Source organism: Hoplias malabaricus, chromosome 7 (genome assembly GCF_029633855.1).
Source record: "Hoplias malabaricus isolate fHopMal1 chromosome 7, fHopMal1.hap1, whole genome shotgun sequence".
In the NCBI taxonomy this organism is placed as follows: domain Eukaryota; kingdom Metazoa; phylum Chordata; class Actinopteri; order Characiformes; family Erythrinidae; genus Hoplias; species Hoplias malabaricus.
Genome location: NC_089806.1, coordinates 22,171,516 through 22,195,025, shown reverse-complemented (window position 1 = coordinate 22,195,025; position 23,510 = coordinate 22,171,516). Strand labels below are relative to the sequence as shown.

The 23,510-nt window shown below is 38.3% G+C and overlaps 2 protein-coding genes across 3 annotated transcripts; both read right to left on the bottom strand.

The window, feature by feature from the left end:
• Nucleotides 1–477: 477 nt before the first annotated feature.
• LOC136702084 (flavin-containing monooxygenase 5-like) lies at nucleotides 478–12,044 on the bottom strand. 2 transcript variants are annotated; one of them, XM_066676955.1, is made up of 9 exons: nucleotides 11,736–11,774; nucleotides 10,560–10,692; nucleotides 10,214–10,402; nucleotides 9,204–9,369; nucleotides 8,232–8,374; nucleotides 5,152–5,348; nucleotides 4,255–4,610; nucleotides 3,950–4,022; nucleotides 478–3,110 (listed from the first exon to the last, which is right to left on the bottom strand). In XM_066676955.1, exons 2-9 carry the CDS (start codon nucleotides 10,689–10,691, stop codon nucleotides 2,681–2,683), a joined length of 1,686 nt encoding a protein of 561 aa, XP_066533052.1. In that variant the 5' UTR covers nucleotide 10,692; nucleotides 11,736–11,774; the 3' UTR covers nucleotides 478–2,680. The 2 variants fall into 2 exon arrangements, with proteins under 2 accessions (XP_066533052.1, XP_066533050.1); XM_066676953.1 differs by lacking the exon at nucleotides 11,736–11,774 and adding an exon at nucleotides 11,915–12,044 and having other exon boundaries at nucleotides 479–3,110.
• A 3,571-nt stretch (nucleotides 12,045–15,615) lies between these two features.
• Nucleotides 15,616–22,632, bottom strand: LOC136702703 (flavin-containing monooxygenase 5-like). The gene is made up of 8 exons (XM_066677851.1): nucleotides 22,501–22,632; nucleotides 20,627–20,815; nucleotides 19,775–19,931; nucleotides 19,550–19,683; nucleotides 18,743–18,896; nucleotides 16,514–16,586; nucleotides 15,969–16,339; nucleotides 15,616–15,623 (listed from the first exon to the last, which is right to left on the bottom strand). The coding sequence occupies exons 1-8, from the start codon at nucleotides 22,630–22,632 to the stop codon at nucleotides 15,616–15,618; spliced, it is 1,218 nt and encodes a 405-aa protein (XP_066533948.1).
• Nucleotides 22,633–23,510: the final 878 nt, after the last annotated feature.

The following is a 23,510-nucleotide window of genomic DNA, read 5'->3' as shown; positions in this document are numbered from 1 at the left end:
TAGAAGAAAATTATCTTTATTTTCTTTGTCACCATTTTTATTATCATTATTAGAATATATGCACGGAGAGAAACTTATGTATTTCCGCATATAAACAAGCCGACTGTGCTAACAGCTCGTTCATCTATTTCTAAACGCATCTGAACAATTGCCACATTTGAGTTTTACCACAGAAACACGTGGTTCTTCCTCTGTTTCGGGGGCAAAAGATAAAATCTTGCTTGAATGTTTTTGTTGCTTTATTACTGGAAATTTGAATGCTGTACACAAAATATATATATAAAAAAAAATTACTAAAACTTCTAGAGAGAACATAAACGACTAGCATAGGCCTTAACTGAATATTGTAAACACAATTACACATTTATGATAATATATAAAATTTATGGGAAATATAAGCATTTTAAAAGAAACTAGAATAAGTCAGTTTAATATTAATAATATGCTTTAATAAGCTATGCTCACAGCGGCTCTGCCCTTGTATCGGTAAGTGAAGGAGTGTGGTGCTGTGTTAAACAGTGCTTCAGGGCTCTAATGATACGAAGATCTATCCTCACGTACAGAATTATTGTTTTGTTTCTCTCCATTAGTGCCTCTGGAATTAGGTCTTCTGCACTCCAGAGTATTTCTCAGGCTTTGCCTCTGCTTGTTTTTCTCGTTTCACAGAAATAAACAGTCAACTACATGATACATTTCTACTTTATAATTGCATTGTTCCAAATATAGTTTGAAACAGGCAAATTCAGACAGCCAGGACTTCTTACATCATAAAACAAAGGAACCAATCCAGGACATGGTTTTTAAGCTGTAGGTAAATGGAGGACGGGTTGGTGGAGATAGTGAGGCAGAGACTAATTGTATAATCATAGATCTGTGCTGAATTAATGCAAAAGTGTAGGGTCAACTATTAACAATTTTAGGAGGATTTAAGGACAGAAACTTGTTCAAATGTGTTAAGGCCAATGCTAGAGAACAAATATTTAAGCAAAGTTTAATGAAACGATAGATAGAATGGCATGTTTAACATCTGCTGTTAAAAGTGCTGTTGACTCCAATCTGTTTGTGAGCTCGAAACCAATCTAATGTTTTTATGATGCCCTGGTGTCAGTAAATGGGGAAAAAATCTTTTAACTCTTCTTTTAGAAGAGATGCTATTTCATTCATTCATTGCTCAGTGCAAGAACTAGTAAAATTCAAAGAGGTGCTCTAAATTTTTAATTCAGTATCACAGTATTTCAAGTAAAGCAAGAAAATGTTTTGCATTTGCAGACACTGTACGATTTTTTTTAAAGGCAGCACAATCAATAGTTTGTGGCAACAGTGCATGTCTGGCAAATGCATAAATCTCACACTAAACTTTGTTTCTAGCTTTGGAACACTTCATTCCTCTACTATGTAGCAATTAGGTTCCAATTTCCTTTTTCAATAAGGTTTGAATGCTGTACAAAATAAAAAAAATATACAAAGATATGCACAGAATTCATTCATTTTCTGCAACCGTTTATCTATTTCAGGGTCACAGTGGGTCAACAGCCTATTGGGAATCACTGATTGCAAGGCATGCAAATAAATGATACAAAGACAATATTTAAAATGTTGAAACCAAGAAAAGGTTTGTCCATTTTGAATTTGATTCCAGCAGTTCATTCCAAAAAATGACAGGGGCATGTTTACTACTGTGTTGCATCACCTCTTATTTTTACAATAATTGATTTTCAGTGGGTGACAGGTCTGGAATTTTTTTTAGCACCCAGACTCGTTTACTAAAGAGCAAGCCTGTTGTAATCAATGAAGAATATGGATTGTATTATAGTTTTACCAACACCTTACTCCTGTTTGAGGGAAACAGATTTATATTAAAAACCTTAAAGCTAAATGTGAATCACTATAACAGAATGAATGTACTTAAATATATACTTCATTATAAATAGTATCCAACAAATGCACTGGTATATGAAGTGAGTAAAATGTGACTTCCTGGCACTCATTAAGTTTTGTATATTTTAACATAGAATACATATAGATGAATTTCTCCTCTGTAATACTGTATGTATTTGGAATTTTCTACATATAACAAAAACTATTTAATTCATAATTAATGTAGTAAGATTGTATACAAATCATATATTCATACACAGTATTTCACAAAATTATTTGCTAATGTTACCTGACAAAGACAATATATAAAGTCAATTTAAGATCACATGCAATTAATGTCAAATTCCAATACTGAAATTTTCAGTTAACTAAATTAAGAATTTTATTTTACATATCACATGCAAAAATAATTAGTAGAAAACAATAAGCATTATTAAATCAATTCATAATAAATGAATTAATTTTTTTTAATTAAAATGTAGGCTACATTACATGTAGATCCAGTTTATATTTAAATGAAATGTTTATTACAAACCAATACTATGCCCTTAAAGCTAGAATACAGGGCTTCATTGTAATAACGTTGCACCACTTGCAGAGGGAAGATGTAACGCCTTGTGAATTATTTGACAGAGGCTTATCCATAAGATTTAGAGTCTGTAAATTATATGCTTTTATATATAGTTTTAAAAATATGTAATTTTAAAAGGTTTCACTACCCTAAGACATACTATTCCCAGCAGCCTTATTTCATATATTATTCCTAAAGGAGATGAATCAGCAAAAATCTGCAATAAAGTGATCACTGCCTTGACCCGAGCTGTGGTAGATAAGCTGTTAGCCAGTTGAGGTGGGACGAGAAGTCTGGGAGGAAGCCAGTCAGACTAGACTTCTTGTAGTACACAGCTGAGAACAGAGTAGCAGCAGATAAGAACAGGACAAGAGGAAGAGAGGAGTGATGCGACTCCCTCACAGGGATGTTACGTGTTTTCATGGGCTGAGCCACACGTTCCCACTGGGTGAAGATAGCCTGGCGAGCCCCATCCCAGCGACCTGGACCATTCAGCCGATACTGATATGGAGTGACAGGACCAAATAGAACCCTCCAACCCAAACCAGGATCCGTTACAAATAACCATAGTAGTCTGGGACGCACACCCACTTGATCAGCCAGCTCATCCATATAGGGGAGGTAGTCCACTTGGATGGTGTGTCTCTGGGACGGCACATACCTGAGGGAGTATATCTTTTGTAAGTTTTTTTTTTTTAATTAATGAATTAATTTTTTATTTGCTACAATGTTTGCTGTTCCATAATTTTGACCTGAGGGATCTGGCAAATTTTTTTATATATAAGAATTACTATTGAAAGCTACTTCTGTGGGTGTAGATTTGTGTGTTCTACAAATAACAAATGCAGACCTTTCCTGAGGTGCCTATATTATTTTTTTATCCCTATTCCGGCAGCATTAAATTCTCTGAATGAGACACTGAAATATGCATATCAATCACACTATACATACAACTATTTATTAGCCTGTAGAGTAGAACAATAAGGAAAATGTCAAACTATACATGATTCAGGGCCTCTAGGACTAGAACTAGATTCCCCAGATTCCTGTTAAGAATTTAATAATAGCTTAATTTATTTTAAGTTTATCATATGTGCTGCAATTTCATAAACATTTGTCAGTGAGTGTTTTTTATTTTTTCCAGTATTTATTCATTCATTCATTTTCTGTAACTACTTCATGCTGGCGGCACAGTGACACAGCAGGTAGTGTCACAGTCCCACAGGTTGTGGTTTCAAGTCCCGCTCCAGGTGACTGTCTGTGAGGAATTTGGTGTGTTCTCCCCATTTCTGTGTGGGTTTCCTCCGGGTTCTTTGGCGACTCAAAAGTGTCCATAGGTGTGAGTGTATGAGTGAGTATGTGTGTGTTGCCCTGTTAAGGACTTCCAGGTAGGCTCCGGACCCACCGCGACCCTGAACTGGATAAGCGTTTACAGATAATGAATGAATGAATGCTTCATCCTGTTTAGTACTGCAGTACAGGTATGTAGTGGTTTATTACCTTTTAGCCATGCTATCCTCCTTTGCTTTGATGTCTTTTAGCATGTATTGCATTGATGGAAGCTTTAGCTGTCCTATAATGCGACATAAAACCATATCAGTCACATGCACATCGTATATTCTGGGGAAAATAAAACAATCTTTGATAACAGAAAATGCAACAGAAAAAACGGTACATAACATAGATATAACAGGTAATGCAGTTGTTTATTATGTTGAATCTCATAGCAAAATGTAAGATTTAAAAAATATTAACCAAAAAGGTGGGCCACAATCAGGCTGCTTTGGAGATTTAAAATGGTTTACCTTTAAAGACACGTGTAGCCCAGCGGGCCTGCATCTCAGAGATGGGCATGATGGCTCCCAGAGGTTGGATAAGGCCAATCACAGCAAGAGTGTGCCTTTCAAGGCCTGGTGGGAAAACATGCTTATACAGCGATGTCTTGTTTGCTTTCACTGATAACACATGATCAGGCAGGAATGGGAAAGAAAAAGTGTAGCCTGTAGCAAACACCACCAGGTCAATGTCATCCTCCACTGTACCATCTTCAAAGGCCACACTTGAGCCACGAAAATCCCGCACATTGGGCTTGATCAGCACAGTGCCCGATATGATGCGATTAGGCAGTTCATCATTCACCATGGGATGCTGGCTAAAAAGCCTGAGGGAAAGAAATGGGTTTGAGAAACTGCTCATCAAATATCCAAAACAAAATAGTAACCACCGGATTATACCTTCCAGCATAACCTTAATGGAAATACGCAAATGTTACATATTACAAAAACATATAGCATTTAACAAGAACTGAAAGCCAGTCCACTCTCTCCTTATTTATTTACACAGACATATCTTATGTACATTAATTCTTCCATACATCATCTAACACCAATTCTATTGTTGTTTGTGTCAATATACACTGATCTGCCATAACCTAATGATGCCCTCCTTGTTTCTGCACTCTTTGTCCATTCTCTCAGGTCCATTGATCATAAAGGAGCACATACTATAGTGTTTCTTTAAGCATCCTTATCTTAACAGCTGCTTTATGTACAGGCTGGGTTGATTAAAACTGACAATACCTTTGCTATCTCCAGTGAGGTTTAGATTAAACTGGGGTCAGGTTATCTGAAAAGATCCTTTATGTACCTTGAATATAATAATACAGATAATGAACTGAATGTTTTTAAACTAAATTAATATACCTGTGTTTTGGCTGTAGGCCATACATAGCATGGTTGAACCTCTCATTGAGCCTCTGCTCTCCCTTGCTGCACATCAATGCAAAGGGTGTAATAGATTGCATCATTTGAACTGCCCTGTTGAAGACCATGTCCAGGGGAATACCCTTATTTCCCACACGATTCAGGATCCAGGAACCCCTCCTTGTGCTCAGAAAAACCTGGAAAGAGAAAATACATTTGAGTTAAGACCAATGTCCTTCTATATAAAATAAGATAACACTTTATTGATCCTGAGGGAAATTGTATATATATATATATATTTTACAGAGATAACAATCACATTTGAGCAGGGGTGTATCAAGCTTTTCAAAAGTGGGGGTGTTCTCGGATGGGAAATTAAAATCCTTTCTGAAATACTCATAGCTAAATTCTAATTACAATCACAACCAATGATATCTTCTGGTTTTTCTATATTTTATGTACATCTAGGCCTACAGTATGGAAATACTGTGACTTTTGACTTAGCTATTGTGAGGATAGCTAATATTCCTTCTCTCCCCATACTACCATTACCTATGCATTTCAACCTATGCTGCCTTGCATGAAGTCCCAACTTATATAGTTAGTGCCAGGTGAATAAAACACTTGAAGGTGAAGAAAGTGAAGAGGTGAACAGGTGAAGAAAAAGCTTCATGGTCCCACATTTCCTAGATCTTTGAGTGAAAACCACAAAGCAGACACACAAGGGGTTACACATTGCAAGGTCGCAAACTGTCAACTCCATTTAATTGGGTTTGCTTGAAAAAGGAGTCTATCTTCCCCTGCCTTTTCCTTTTGTGCATCCTAATATTTCAGGACAAAAAGAGAACGATTTTTCAAAACGTCACTACAGATTAATGACTAGGGGGTCTAGTCTTTAACCAAAGCAAAGCCACAAGTAGCCCCTGCCTTTACAAAATAAGAGAAAAACAAAACTGAGTTGTGAACAGCTTTTAACTTTTCAACCAATATATACAGTTATCTAAAATATACAGTTATAATATCAGGAAAGGACACAATTATGAAATCAGTCTGCCCAAAATACTGCAGTGTTTAATGCTTGAACATATTGACTGGCTTTTTTAGCAGGCTTACTTTACATTAATCAAATCAGGTTTCCTCTGCTAGGATAATGCTATTTCAACTAGTGCATCAGTGGCTTTTTAATTTGGTTAATTAAAGATTGTAATAGGCATTCATTTAATGTTTATTCTTTATTTTAGTCTTGAAATGACACTCGCCGTCAGGAAACTCACTGCACCTTCTCGTGTACGTAGGGTTGCCAACATTCTAAAATCAAAATAAGAAATGCAAGGGCCTTGTAAATCATTTTCGACTGTAGTAAATCAGATAAAATATTTTTGTTGTCAGACATTTATTAAGCCAGCTGCCATCAGTAGAATCTGGCAAGTAGAATCTGTCCATGTATTTTGCAAATACTGTATTACCAGTTTAAAATTATTATTTTAAATTGTTCATTAATTACAATAGAGAATGGGCAACTACATAAAAGCACATTGCATTGTGGGTAGTGTTCACCATTTTAGAGGACAAACTCCATAGCAACAGAACAAAACAGCAAGCGCTCCCACTATTTTGCAAAATCCACGTAAAGAAGGAAAATAAACAAGCTACCACAAGTTACGTTTCCCGACTTGTTCCATGGTTTCACAGATTTATTTCCAAGCTGGAAAACTGAAACAACCCCATTCCATTTGCGATAGGTTTTCCACTCAAGTAGTGAGAACAATTATGGCAGTTAATAACACAACAATCTTTCACCATTTCACTGCGTTTTAGGCCGGATGACATACACAACACTGCAATGTGTATGTATCCACTCTACGCCACTTGTCCTCTTTTCCCAAAATGCCTTGCGTTGCTCACAGTGGTTGATGTCACATTCCCGTTCTCTATAAGATTTGAAGTGAAAGAATCTTATTGGTCTAAGAGTCTAAAAGACAGTCTCATCAAATTATCAGATGTCCAGTCAAAATGCCATAGAATTAATTGTGTTTAGGACTCATAATTGTCTTACACTAACTTTAATGTATATGAAAATATCTAATGTGATTAAAGCATAAAGAATTACTTTGATTAAAAAATTCATCTGTGATGTGTTGAAGGAGAATGAAATGTAATTTCTCCAGGACACAGTGCTAACATTATTTCTATCTAAAAGCAGAGTTGTAGTTCCTAGTGTTTCAGCTCTGACCCGCTGCTCTCAGTGCGGCTGCAAAACAACCCCCTGTTGGAGGGACTGTGACTCCATTGGCTGCAGAAATGAATGATGGACAGATAACTCTGGCTGCTGATTGAATAAATAAAGGTCAGGACCAATGAAAAGCTCTTTCTCTGTTTAGGTGCAGTGGAGATCTGCCCCTCACTCCGACTGAGAGAAAGCCCTGTGTTTCTGTCTATCGCCATAACAGTGTTACCTCAAAAATATGGAACAAAACGCGTCCCGCATCGGTTCAAAACGGAACACAGCTGATACATTTGCTGTGATTGGCTGAAAAGCCGTCTATGTATTCGTTTGCGTGTGTGTGTGTGTGTGTGTGCGTGCCTGCCTAGGCTTGCCGACCCCTGAGTTTCAAATTTTAGTATCGTTTTAATCTAATGGAGGAATGGAATCACACACCATCTAGTTGACTCAGTTGAATGCAGGATATTGCAGGGAAAAGGTGAAATTAATGCGGTTGTAGGACAATTATGTAAATATTCAGAGGGCCCGATAAAACAGCCTAACCGCTGTAGTTTGCCCCCCACTGGTGTACATGCTCAGAAACTGAGTAGCATCACAGCCAACACTTTCTGTATATTAATGTTATTAGTTTATGTTATTGGAGGAGATGGTGACATATAGAGCTTTGTTATTTTAAGTACCCTAAGCCTGACATTTATGCTGGTAGATCTTTCTTTTTTTTCAGATTTCAGAAGGTGTCTCAAAGCTGCTGAAAGCTGGTGTTGATGATTGTCATGGGTTACCAAATGTCATTTTAACCAAAACCTTGATGTAATACACATGTATAGGAACTTTGCTGTAGCAGTGGTGAACCTACCTGTTTGGCCATCCTGCTAAGCTCTACTGCAATGTCTCCTCCTGAATTGCCGATTCCAATCACAACCACTTTCTTGTCACGCCATTCTTCTGGAGTCTTGTAGTCCCGGCTGTGGAAATATTTACCCTTGAAACTGTCTAGACCTAAAGAGATGTAAATAATTATTTCCAAGACATCTCAAGATCTGACTGATCACAAAATTTAAAGAAGATTAAAACGTGTATGTTGATAATCATTTTTCTTATGCCTAATGAATAATGGTTTGCATTGCTTAATTGTTCTTGCACTAAACTAAATTCTGCCTATAGTTAATGCATTATTCTCTTACTACAGAGAAATTCTCTCCTATAATATTTAAATTTTTGTCACAATGTCTCAGTATGGTTTAGTGCTTGAAAACAACAGTTTCTTCTTCTTGAGCTTGATGTAGTGTGCTTTATATACGAAATGTGTTTTTACAATGCACCTATTTTCTGATTCTGATTTTGTTCTACCATGAATAATTGCAGGTAGGCTGAGTCCAACTAAAAATCCTAGAACTATAGCATAGCTTCAGGTGGTATTTAAGTTAGACATAGTAGACATAATATAAATTCTTGAACCCTCAAAATTCTTTTTTTAGAAAATGTGTAGTGGATGGCTACTGTTACCTGCAATACAGTGTGCTGTTAAAGCTTCTGTGTCACTTATAACCTTTATTAAGACAGTCCAAAGTATATCTTTGAGTTTGTGTCACAGTTTCCAATATTGACATTTTGTAACAGTCACTTTTTCAGACATTGTATCTTACAGAATATCATCAGGACTCATATTCACTGGCAGCATACTGCTGGACCAGAAAACCCCTAAAATCTGGTGAATGCACAATTTCTGGTAAAATATTTTCCTTGTAAAATAAATTCAAAATAATGTGGCTATGAATATTTAGCATTGTAAATATATCCATAGACAAACTGAATTGTGCTGATGTACCTGGAAAGTCTTTAAGAGGAAGGGAAGGGTGGCAGTGGTGTCCAGTGCAAACCAGCACAGCATCAAACACGTGTTTCTCTCTGTTTCCCTCTTTATCTTCTGTCTCAATGTCCCATTGGCCAGAATGAGCAAAGTCTGATCTTGGAGTGACTCTAAGGACTTTTGTCTGGAATTTAAGCAAAGCTTAAGAACTGGCACTTACTTATTTACTTACTTACTATATATATATATATATATATATATATATATATACACCTCGGTGGCACCTGTAAACACAGTCCAAAGATTACTTTGGTTGCTGCCACAATTTCCAATATTGACATTATGCAACAGTCTAAACTTCAAAGTTTTACTACAGTTCACTTTGATTCTTGCCATCTATCTACGCCTGCAGAATCTTAAAGACAATATTTGCTTTAATTGGTAAGCTCTTTTATCCCCATAAAAAAAATAAAATCTAGGAAATGCACAATATCTGTCAAAATATACACATAAAAGGTCCAAATAAACAAGGATTTTGAACCTTTACATAAATAAGCATTGGTTGTTTAATTGAAACATATCTAGGCATTCATTCATTATCTGTAACCGCTTATCCAATTTAGGGTCGCGGTGGGTCCAGAGCCTACCTGGAATCATTGGGCGCAAGGCGGGGAATACACCCTGGAGGGGACACACACACACACATACCTACGGACACTTTGGAGTCACCAATCCACCTACCAACGTGTGTTTTTGGACCGTGGGAGGAAACTGGAGCACCCGGAGGAAACCCACGTGGACACAGGGAGAACACACCAACTCCTCACAGACAGTCACACAGAGTGGGAATCGAACCCACAACCTCCAGGCCCCTGGAGCTGTGTGACACTACCTGCTGTGCCACCGTGCTGCCCCATATCTAGGCAATTTATGTTTATTTTGAGCATTGCCCTATTCAGAAACTCCAGTAGGCTTCCTTAAGGCTAAATAGGGAGACTGTGTTCATATCAGTAGAGTTGTAAGCTCACCTCTAAGTGAATGTACCGACTGAGCTGGAAGTGCTCGGCGTACATACGGAAGTAGTCCATGATGTAGGAGTTATGCATGTAGTTTGGGAAATGGGCAGGGATTGGAAAATCACTGAAGCACATCATCTCCTTTGAGGTGTTGATGATCACTGAGTGGTAGATGCTGGCCCTGTCTGCCTCAGGATTCTCCTGTGTAAGTCAGTGTGAAAGAGGAAAAACTTTTTGAGCATTGGAATTATTCTGACAATCTGAGGAAAACCATGTAGTAAATAACAACGCAATCTTACAAAAGTGACTTTTCACAATAACATTCAATGCAAGACCAAGGTTTATCCTTTCATCTCACTTTAAACCTCCAGAGTCCACCAATGTCATCACTGCTCTCGAAGCACACTGGCTCCAGCCCCTCGTCCAAGCAGCACTTTATGCAGGTAAGTCCAGAACTACCCCCTCCAATCACAGCCACTCGTCGAGCCATACTGGGAGGTAAAAGAAAAGAGAAATATACATCATGCAGACAAGAAGGGGTTGTTCAATCAAAGTTCATACACTTTGATTCATACACAATGATATGTTTTCTTTACCATCACAACAGCATAAACTTCATATAACTATAATGAACACTTACACAACTCAGTAAACAATTCAGTAAGCTAACATTATTTATTAATTCTTTCATCTTCTCTAACCACTTCATTGGTACTTTAAATGGAACACAGATAAAGCAAGGAGCCCACTCGATTACCCGTCTACAATCATTAACACAGTGCTGAACCATGGGATTATAATATCAAGTCCTATGGGCTGGACTGAATAGCTTTCAAATGAAGAGAAATGATGACTATAGTTTTAATTTTGCACAATACACTAATAATAATAAAACTGGTAGGTAGGATAAGTGCTGGAGTATACCTTTGATTAATGCTGATTATTTGTGATCTGTATTTAATTAGTTGCATCTGAGTCTGAAAACAATAATTGTCCAAAATCACTGTCACAATTTCAAGATGCACATAATCACAGTTAAGCACTGAATATCACAATGCCATAATGTGCATTACTACAGTGCTGGTGCAATATTGATTTTTAAATAGGAACAATGTGTCATTCTGTTAATTGTGTCTGTCAAAAAATTGTGATATTCGTTGGTCAGAAAAGGTAAGACTTCAGAAAGTATCCAACTCCTAAACTGACAAGTTGTACACATATTTAATAAAGTCGGGGCACATTCTAAACAGTACAAACATCCCTAAAACTGAGATATCACCACACACGGGTTTGGACGGTGCCTTTTAAGCAGTGGTGGAGGAGCAGTGTGAAGCTGCTTTTGTCGTTAGATGTTTGTTCAGAGCAGGTTTACGCTGATTTGTCCTGTAATATTTACTATGGTACGTTTTAACAGATATTAATTGGTCGTTTGCAGAGTAGACCAGCTGTTTCTCTGGCGAACCAAAGAATTAAGAAAGTCAAAGGATTAAAGTTTTCATTTCAGCTTCTAAACCTTCAAAAATTCAGAGCTCACTTCTGAAATGGTTGAGATTTCTTGTAAACATCTAAACATGTTGATACATGTTCATAATCCAATACTGAGATCAGACTGTACTAATTGATAGCCTCGATATCGACAACTCGACTATGGATTAATTTATCGCCATGTATAAAAAGATTATGAAGCAGAAGTTTGGATTTTGGCACACTCACCTTATTATCGAAGAGTCAACACTGTAACTGAATACAGGCAAACAGTAAACCCAGTACTTCCTCCCACTCCCCTTCCTAACCGCGCAAGAGGCGGAGAGAGAGAGAGAGAGATTGACCATTCCCTCTCCCCCACGTTTAAAAGGCACGAGAGAGAGAGACCTCCCTCTCTCCCACGTTTAAAAAATGCAGCTAAGATGTAAAATGTAATTATGCTGTTTTCTAGACAAACGAATCAACTTGAAACTTGTGTTAAATGATGTAAAACATCATAAAATGGCATGCACAAGAAAGACATTTTTACAATTACACCACTAATACATTACACTGTCCTTACAGACAGCAACAACAAAAAAGCTAAGAATATATGTGTAGAGTCACTGGTAATAAAGAGTAAAATTATATGTTGTTTGTTAGATTTGTGAGACCGTGAGATGCCTACTTACCACAACAGGTGTAAAGTAAACCAGAACCAGATGTTTTTTGTTTGAATTAACCACTTCACCTCATACTCAGAATTATGTATCAGCTGTATGCAAAACAGTTATAGAAAGCCAACTACCTAGCAACACTTAAACATCAACCCAGGTTACCAGGTTAGCAATCTTCTGGGATACTGCAGCCACCTCTTAGCTCCTGGGGCATCATTCAAAGACATAGAAATTCCTAGACACTACCTGGATTAAAATAACAGCCACTCTCATGATTACTGTGATTCAATATAAGGGACAGATCTGAACTGCAGGCAGGCCAGTCAAGCACACGCACCCTGTGGCTATGAAGCCACACTGTTGTAGCACATGAAGAGTGAGGCCTTGTTGAAATAACCATTGACCTACCAGGAAAAATGTCAACTTTATGGCTATATATTCATTCATTCACTTTCTGTAACAGCCCCCTATTAAGTTTGGAAGTGTGTTCTGTGCCTACCTAGAATCACTGGACGCAGGGCAGAATCACACCCTGGACAGGGCAGTAGTCTATCACAGGGCAAGACACACTCACACTGTCACTTACAAACCCACACCTATAGATAAATTTGAATAGCCAATCCAAGTTTGGACTGTGGATGCAAACCAGAACACCCAGAGGAAACCCACACAGACAAGGGTAGAATACACCAAACTCCTCAGACACATGGTGGGGCTCAAACCCACAGTTCCACAAAACTGTGTTACAGTTAAACAACCTGTTGCACCACCATGCCAGATGACAACATATATTTCTCAAAGATCCCAATTGACACCTTCACCTAATAGGTACATGTATTCATACATATGCAATTCATGCACTTTGAAAAGTGGTTCCAGCCTTGCCTTGTCTAGATTAAGATTTCCTTTCTATACTTTTTCTCAGCATTATGTATGTTATTGAAAAATCATAACATTTTTTGCCATCTTTGAATTGAAAAATTTACTTTTTGTATTCTCTCATGATGTTTGGCACCAGTTGGTTAGCCATGACACCTCACAGAAACTGAGCTTTTAGATGCACATTTTATTTTTTACCTGCTTTTTGTGTAGCATGTCAAGTAATTTTGACTAGTTGTGTATATTTACAAAATTTATATTTAATTATTTTTAATTCCATTCAAAAACTGAAACTTGTATTTTATACTTATTCATTACACACAGACTGGTTTTATTTCTTTTAATTTAATGCTTATAACTGACAACAAATGAAAACCCCAAATTCTCAAATGTTTTATAGGCATTTCATATTCATTCTTTCAATGATGCAATGAGTGTATCAGAAACAATTATTCTGGTTTTGACACACAACACAAGAAATCTATTTTCTTTCATATTGGGATTATTTTGTTATTTAAGCCTGTACCTTTGCAAGCTCTTTAACCTACACTGGTTCATTAACAGTTTTTTTTTTGTGATCAATTTTTTATTGTTTTAACACGGACAGTAACCAGTACTGCAAATACACATAACACAAATCTCACATATACACACACACACACACACACACAATAAACACGAGTACAAGCATAAACAGAAAAAGGATACTAACAGAGAAGAAAATAATAATAATAATAATAATAATAAAATAAATAAATCAATCAATCAAAAGGGGGAGGGGTGTTTTACAGCATATTCTTCAGGGAGGCAATTCCATCGTACCAAATATTAACATTTGCTTCATTAGCCCCATTAACTCTGGCAGTAGAGAGTTTCATATACATTATGTCCATGAAAGAAAAGGTCCAGGCACTAATTGAGAGAGAATGAGGAGGTTTCCAACGAACTGCAACCAATTTCTTTGCTGCAGTGAGACCTGCTAAAATAATACGTTTCTTACTTTTGGAAAGAGAGAGTTCTGAAAAGTTGTTAAGCAGCAGAGTAGGTATGTTGACAGGTAACTCCAGCGAAACAAGATTTGAAAGCCTAGTAGCAAACCTTGCCCCAAAATGAGGCTACAGGAGGGCATTCCCAATACATATGTATAAATGTACCACAAGCCTTTGTAAAACAAAGTGTGCACATAGGGTTATTAAGGATATTCATAAAAGAAAGTTTGCGAGGAGTAAGGTAGGTTCTGTGTATATAGTTCCAATGAATTAACTGATGATCAGTGTTCCGGGAAGTTTCTTGAATATTAGACCAGACCTTAGACCAGTCAAAATCATCATCTAAATCAGAGCAGTCCCGTTTCCAAAGTGAGTATGAAGAAAGAGGTAGATAGGATGCTTCTAAAAAAAAAACGATAAAGCCTAGAAACTAGACCCTTGGTTTTATTAGAGTTACTAAAGATGTCGTGAATTGGGTGGGTAGATAAACAATGTTGTAATGACATACCAGTTGCTCTAAGGGCAGATCTAAGCTGTAAATAAAAGAAAAATGAGGATGTGGGTAAATTAAAGCTGGATTGAATATCCTTAAATGGAAGTAAGCCCCTATCATCAAAAATGTTTCTTAAATGAAGAATACCCCTATCGACCCAGTGAGACGCAGTAATAGGCCTTCCTCCAATTAAAAGGCCTCTATTATTAAAAATTGGGGAATCTTTATGCCACTTACAAGATATATTAGCTAGTTTTTCCATGTCCCGCCAAGTCTGAATGAGATATAAAATAATTGGCCCAAACCGTAGTTGGCAGTGTTTGTTACTAAGGTTTGCGAAGAGAATATCCTCCAGTTTCCAAGGATTTATGGCATTTTGTTCAATCAGGCGCCAAGCGACACAAATTGTAGAGTCCAACCAGGAAAATAACTTAAAATTAGGAACTGCTAAACCACCTTCCTCTTGTCGCCTTTGTAGAATGGACATTTTTAGACGAGATCGCTTATTCCTCCAAATAAATTTAGACGTAACAGAATGAAGTTTTTCCCAATAATCAGAGGGAGGAGGAAGGGGAATACTGGTTCATAACAGTTATCAAGACATAATGATATGAAGATGATATAACAGATGTTTCCAAGATGATAATATCATTTTAAAAACAAAAAATCTAAAGAATCTAAAAAGATTTAGATATTAGCAACATCACTCAGCAGGCGGTTAGTTTATTGACTTATGCTCATGAAAAGAAAATACTCACAAAGAAAAGTGGAAAACCACCCGTTTAGGGATAAATGGACTGAAATTATTCACTTAATTATCTCACAATCAACCCCTCTGAAGTTTCAGCGTTGTGAAAGTTTGATGGACCTATAAGAACTTCGTAGTGGACCTCCAAAATTCATATTTCAGTATCACTGCTCTACAGAGAACAAAATTCACAATGACATTTTACAGCAAAATTCATACATCTCTTCTATCCACAATAAACTCTAAACTGTGCCAATGATGTAATGTTTCCCCAATGTGTTAAATTTTGTTATAGTGTATTTAAGTGTGTATGAGTGCCTCACTATATATTGTAAATGACTAGATATTCAACAACACTTAATTTGTCTTCTAAGATAATTGATTCTACCAGGGATATGGCATATGGACACTATATACTTTTCTGAAATCTTATATATTATTTGATTTGAGACTGTGATCTTACAGTTCCACAATGACAGAACTATATGAAGGTGATAAGGGATTTCATCCATGTGACCTGATCCTGAAGGAAGCTGGGGTTTCTCATTTGCAGTGAAATGACAGTGAAAATCAGCAGGATGCTCCCGGCCACACTCAGCCAGTGGATGTGGCTGGAGGATCTGGGCTCTGGAATGGGCCGTGTGTTTAAAGGCTGAGTAATGCGCTCCCACTGGGTAAAGATTGCCTGGCAAGCCCCCCTCCCAGCGGCCTGGACCCCTCAGCCGATACTGATATGGTGTAGTGGGACCAAACAGAACCCTCCAACTCAAACCAGGATCTGTTAAAAACAGCCAGAGGAGGTTGGGACGTACACCCACTTCCTGCGCGATGGTTTCTATATACGGCACGTAGTCCACTTCTAGAGCAGCACTCGCTGGATTTGAATATCTACAAAAGATTGAGAGACAAGTTCAAATAACAGGAGCACAGACGTTATAGTCTTCAATAAAAGAGAGGACCCTAAATATTACACATAAGTTTATATTCTCAAATGCTCAAATTTTCAGAGCACTCTAACTGACTAGGCCAAGCTGGAGAAAAAAAGAAGATTAAAGATAAAACCTGTTAATTTTTGCTTCCATTTCTTTCTTGATAATTCTCTGCATTTTAGCCAAAGGAGGAAGATGGATCTGTCCTTGAGGGAAAGAGAATATATTCAGTAACTTTAATAACATGTTTTACTCACAGTGTACTGCACTGAAAAATACTTTTAATAGACACTTGAAATATATCAGCCTGAGGGTGGTGTTAGAAATATCCATCCATCCATCCATTATCTGTAACCGCTTATCCAATTTAGGGTCGCGGGGGGTCCAGAGCCTACCTGGAATCATCGGGCGCATGGCGGGAATACACCCTGGAGGGGACGCCAGTCCTTCACAGGGCAACACAGACACACACACATTCACTCACACACTCACACCTACGGACACTTTCGAGTCGCCAATCCACCTGCAATGTGTGTTTTTTTGGACTGTGGGAGGAAACCGGAGCACCCGGAGGAAACCCACGCGGACACGGGGAGAAAACACCAACTCCTCACAGACAGTCACCCGGAGCGGGAATCGAACCCACAACCTCCAGGCCCCTGGAGCTGTGTGACTGCGACACTACCTGCTGCGCCACCGTGCCACCCTGTTAGAAATATACAAAATGCAATTTTCATTCATTCATTCATTATCTGTAACCACTTTTCCAGTTCAGGGTCGCGGTGGGTCCAGGGCATACCTGGAATCATCGGGTGCAAGGCGTGAATACACCATGGAGGGGGCGCCAGTCCTTCACAGGGCAACACACACACTCACACATTCACTCACACCTACGGACACTTCTGAGTCGCCAATCCACTTATCGTGTGTTTTCGGACCGTGGGAGGAAACCGGAGCACCCGGAGGAAACCCACGCGGACACGGGGAGAACAAACCAACTCCTCACAGACAGTCACCCGGAGCGGGACTCGAACCCACAACGTCCAGGTCCCTGGAGCTATGTGACTGCGACACTACCTGCTGCACCACCGTGACGCCCACAAAATGCAATTTTATGCAAAAGAAAAAAATACAAAATGCAATTTTATGCAAATAATTTAAACCCCACATTTAACTGGAAATAATACAAAGATAACATTTTATATGTTGAAATTGAGAATATTTTTTAAATTGTGCCTGTTTTGATTGTGTTGCCAGAAACACATTCCAAAACAGTAGGGACAGGTTCATGTTTAGCACTGTGTAACATCACCTCTTCTTTTAACAGCACTGTGTAAGCATTTTAGAGCTGAGGAGAATACATTAAACATCTTGGCATAACCTTAATATTGTTTTCCATTTCATAAAATACCAGTTGTTTTCAGTGGGTGACAGGTATGGACTATTTTAGCACACAGACTCTTTTACTAAGGAGCCAAGCAGTTGTAATCCATGCAGAATGTGGTCTGACCTTGTCTTACTGAAATAAGCACCCAACACTGTCTGGATAGCAGAATGTTGCTCCAAATCCTGTATATGTCATTCAGCATTAACAGTGCCAGCACAGATGTGTAAATCACTCATGCCACATGACCCTATAACATCAGAGATGCTACCTCTTGAATGCTGTGCCCTTATAACAAGCCAGACAGTCCGGTTCCTCTTTAGGGCAGAGCATCCATGATTTCCAAAAATCATTTGCAAATTATTCATTTGCAAAAGTTTCTTTTTATTGGTAGAAATTTTTTAAATGCAAAAATTTACATTACATTCAATTCTGTTGTAGTGTTACATTCATTAACCATTCTGTTATAATGAATTGTCCATATGTAACTAAACTATTAAAATTTCTTATTAATTAAACTAAAGGAAACATTTCCCAATTCACCTCTCTCCCCTGACAGTGTTTCTATTTATATATAGACTTTTCTTTGGTATAGTTAACTTGTATTTTTGGATGCAACGACAAACTGTGTTCACAGACAGTGGTTTTGGGAAGTGTTTCTGAGCCCATGCAGTGATTTCCACTACAGAATTATGTCTGATTTTAATTCAATGTCACCTGAGGTGGCGAAGATTACAGCCAGCTAGTGTTATATTTTGGTGCCTTGCAAATGCATATTGAGATTTCTCTAGATTCCCTGAATCTTTAAATTATATTATGTAATGTAGATGAAATTCATAATTTGTTCCCTATTAAGTTGAGAAATGTTATTATTGAATTGTTGCACTATTTGCCTTAGCCATTTATCACCAATGCAAGAACTGGAAAACACAAGATTACATGCTTCAGGAAATCAGGACTTAATGATTCATTCAATACCTGTGAAGACTCTGGTCACCCAGCGTGCCTGCATCTCTGCCAGAGGCATTATGGGTCCTGTGGCATTAAGAAACCCAATGAAGGCCAGTGTTGGATGCTCCAAGGACAGAGGGAAGACCCTTCTGAAGAGAGTCAGTTCTCCTTCTGGACCGTTCTTAATGAAGGGTGGCAAAAAGGGAAAGGACGCCTTGTACCCTGTACAGAAGACCACTGCATCAATCCCTCCTTCGATTGCTCCATTATCAAACACAACAGTGGAGCCACAGAACTCTCAAATGTTAGGTTTAATCTGCAGTGACCACTGGAGGATTCATGCTGGCAGCTCATCATTAATTAACGGGCGCCTGTCCAGTATCCTACAACAGAGAGACATCAAATAATTCAGAAACGCTTGACATATATCAATCAATAGATACTATGAGTATTATCCTTTCTTATTTACTTTCAGCTAAAATAACCTTTGGCTGTGAAAGTATTTTTTAATCATTAAAACCCTGTCCTGTGGGCTAAAGCTCAACTAAAATAGACTGCACAGTTAAATATTTATGGGCTGACAAGTACATGGTTAATGGGATGCAATGGGAAAACTAAAAATTACTATTATGATCTATTTTTCTGTTGTTTATACTATTTTGTAAACATGAATTTTTTTAATATAAATGACTATTTTCCTAATCACATGTTGAACAGAACTGAACTGAGTAGAATCAGATCCTAATGAAATTTGAAATGTTGTGATGCACTGAATCATTTCCTAATTACAGAGATTTATCCCTTATCTGTTGTGTCTGCAGGCAGTAAGCTCACTTTCTCAGCGAATCTGCTGATCTCCACTGCAATGTCTCCTCCAGAATTCCCAAACAGTACTCTCTTCCCACAGAATGCTTCAGGATCCTTATAATCCCAACTGTGAAGACATTTCCCTGGGAATGTATCTACTCCTGGAGAAGAAAAGAGAATCATAAGAGAATGAGATTGAAATATGAGGGAACTGTCTGAGTTTAGTGTGTGTGAAGAGAAGTGTGATCATACCAGGAAAAGCCAAGAGAGGAGTTACTGGACGTGTGAAATGTCCAGAACACACAAACACAGCATCAAACACGTGGGTTTCCTTACATCCGTCACTGCTCTCTGTTACCACCTCCCACTGACCAGAGTGAGAGAAATCATGTCGAAAAAAGAAGAAAGCCTTTTTCATATTGAAGGAGAAACCATATGTTCTTAATAATTAGTGGATTCTGTCACTTTAGGTGAACCCATTGCAGACAATGTTGTTCATGTCTGCACTTACAGGTTAGCCTCCACAGAAAAGCAGTCTGTTGGAAAAGCCCCCATCATTGTCCTGTGTAGCAGTGTTAACTGTTATATCTAGTCTAAAAGGTTCCCTAAATGTTCTAAATGCAAACTGCCTATTAATACCTTTCATTTCCAATGGCATGCTGGATTTGCAGATGTCCACAAACTAAGGATGGGAAAAAATGTGGTTCTGCACACAGCTTTGAAAGATTTTTTTGGACAGAAGTCCTATATCAGCTGCACAAACAAAGGAGGTACTTTCAGCTCAGAAATGTGATTCAGTACCCTGCAAAAGTCGAGCCATAAAAGTATGCAAATTATTGTTATAATAAACCGTACATTTAAGTTTTTACATTTAAGTTTTCCTGTTTTTGTAAACTATTAACAACTTCAGTTTTTTGTGTGTTCAATTTTAAAACAATACATTGCTTTCACTGGCAAAAACACATTTACTGCTGATAAAGAAAAGTTTTAAAACATTTGTTTAGGTGCCTATGGTATTTGTACACTATTTTACATACAGAAGAAAAGAGTGAAAAAGGACCTGAAATGATGTAAACAATTGTTCAAAAACACAAAGAAAGCAACCTTGAGGTGAATGTATTTGAGCAAGTCAAAGTGCTCTGCGTAGAGTCTGAAGTACTGCAGCAGCAGAGAGTTGTGCATGAAGTTTGGGAAGTGTGCTGGCATGGGGAAATCACTGAAACACATCATCTCTTTGGAAGTGTTCACCACCAGAGAGCGGTAAATACTGGAGCGCTCAGGCTCTGTGGTCTCCTGCACATGGAAGAAGCACAGAAACATGATTAAGGATGTGCAAAGTCCTTAAGACTACCCTTCATGTAGAATTTTGTAAAATAATCTAAGTACTGGTCATTCATTTTTCAGATCATATTCTTGAGGAAATTAGATATAAACTCATTTCAAAGGAAGAGACTTTCCAAAAGTCCTAAGTACAAGACATAGAAAAACCTTGGGAGATCCAGTAAAACACCGAACCATGAGATAAACAACATGTAAAAGATTTTATTTCTGACAGTCAGGAAAAATCAAGCTACACACTTGCTCCTGATTTCAACAAATCCACAAGTAATTCTGTCAATACTTCCACTGCAAGAATCCAGTGCTATGGGACTGAAAAGACGTGCAACTGTCAGAAAAGCAAGTATAATAAAGGTTGGCCATTTCAGTATATGACTAAGTCTATAACGGTTTAAGCATCAATTAACTGTCCGCTAAAATATCATAACTGACATGTGTAAGGACCGTAATGTGTGTTTGGAATGACGAAACAGTTTTAATATATTGATTCTGCTTGTTTTTTATCATTACAAGCTATTGTTTTTCATATTTGTTTTTCACAGGGATGATCTAAGGGTGGCACTGTGTTCTCCCCATGTCCACGTGGGTTTCCTCCCACGGTCCAAAACCACATGTTGGTAGGTGAATTGGTGACTCAATAGTGTCCATAGCTGTGAGTGTGTGTCACCCAGTGAAGGACTGGCACCCCCTCCAGGGTGTGTTCCCACCTTAGCTCCGGACCCACCGTGACCCTGAACTGGAGAAGCGGTTTCAGACAATGAATGAATAAATGAATGAACAGGGATGATCTAAACTTCAGCCCCTTTACTAGTGTGCACGAGTGAATGAATTTCATATTATGAGCCATCGTACCTATTTTGATGAAATGTGCAAGCTGCCTGTTTGTGCCCAAATTTATTAAACCTACTGCAGGGGGAAGAGCCTTTTCATGTAGAGCCTCCCTAAGCTTTGGAATGAGCTTCCAGTCCATGTTTGGGATCCTGACAGGGTCTCAATTATTAAGTTTAGGCTTAAAAGCTATTAATGTAGTCAAACATTTTGTAATTAGGTTCCCATTAAACCATATGGTGCAGATCTGGAGGTACATGGACATAGAAAATTGTAGTAAGATGTTGTTTGTTGATGGTGGAGCAGAGGGATGATCATATCTCTGGAAGCCATCATGTCTGTGCTACCTTTAGTTAGACTGTTCTAATAAGAACTTACACTCTAATAATTCTTGTGATGTCCAGTCATGTGGAAACTATTATCAAAATGCTGCATATATATTTCATTGCAGTGCTGAACTACCGATAATCTCTGACCTGATGCTGGAGAAAGACTGAATAAAGGTGTCTCTATCTGCCTGACATGCTTACATGCTTTTACAATGAGACAGCACCTACACGTCCCTCAAAACAAGTCTTAAAATTTGTGGATCGCTGCGTATTTCTGCATGTGCCTGGCTTTGTTTCTGGCAGTATATTGTACACACTGCTGAGGAAACCTCCCAGCTGTATTCTATTCCAAGTTGTGTGTGTGTTAATGAAGAGTTGGTGGATGGGTCACTAAAGGCAGGTGTAGTACCTCAGGCCCATGTGTCCTCAGCTTTCATGCCCTCTATAAGTCTATCACATCATATCCCCTGCACATTTTCTCACCTTAAACCTCCAGAGTCCTCTGATGTCATCACTACTCTCAAAGCACACTGGCTCCAGCCCTTCGTCCAAGCAGCACTTGATGCAGGTCAGTCCAGGATTGCCCCCTCTAATGACTGCCACTCGTTGAGCCATTCTTAAGAGTTAACAACCAGGGGGTCACTTTGACAGAACGCTGAAGGCTTATGTCATCATTTAAGAGCATTTATTTTGAAATGCCACAATGTCTTGATATCTTTATGATGTGTGGCTTTTCTTTTGAAATCAGTTCTCCTACGCGCTCTTACCCTAATGTTTAGGTATGTCAAATGTCAATGTCACTGTCACCTGAGAATAAGATGCGAATACCTGTGCCAGCGTCACCCGAACGTAAAGTGCCGATGCCTTTCTATGATATTACCGCTACTGCCACTGTGCCATTTTTATCAAAATCCACTCCAGCAGTTTCTACCAGGTACAATGTGGCCAAACCTGCCATCCTGATCCTGTTGGACAGTCCTCGGGTCCCTCCGTCTGTAAGCGACAGTCAAGCCCCATAGATGATTGGCTCACGCAGAAGCTAGTAAACAGAATCAGTGGAGGGCTGCTTTTCCACCTTAAACAAAGTTCATGCTTTAAAAAACACTCAACTCTATAAAAAGACAGGTGGCAAATGATCTCCTCCAGGCTCAGTCCACCAGTCTTGTGTAAAACAAACTTTACCATATTCCTTCATAGGGCTTGCACAGGACCTAAAACCTAATGCAAATACTGGAGCCTAAAAGGGGCTTTTCGGCTGTTAAGATGAATAACACCCTGGACTCCCTCATCTCTTGGTAAAAACAAGACACTTCGCTGGACCCAATGAAGTTTGTTCCAAATAAAACAAGAGCCTGAAATCCCCATTAAAAAGCCCTGTGGAGGCTGGAAGACAACCAAACAATTCCAGAGGGATGACACTATTAGAGAGAGACTTTTCTAATTCTATGGAAGCAAATCTGTCTCATCAGACTTTGAAATATTACCACCTATGC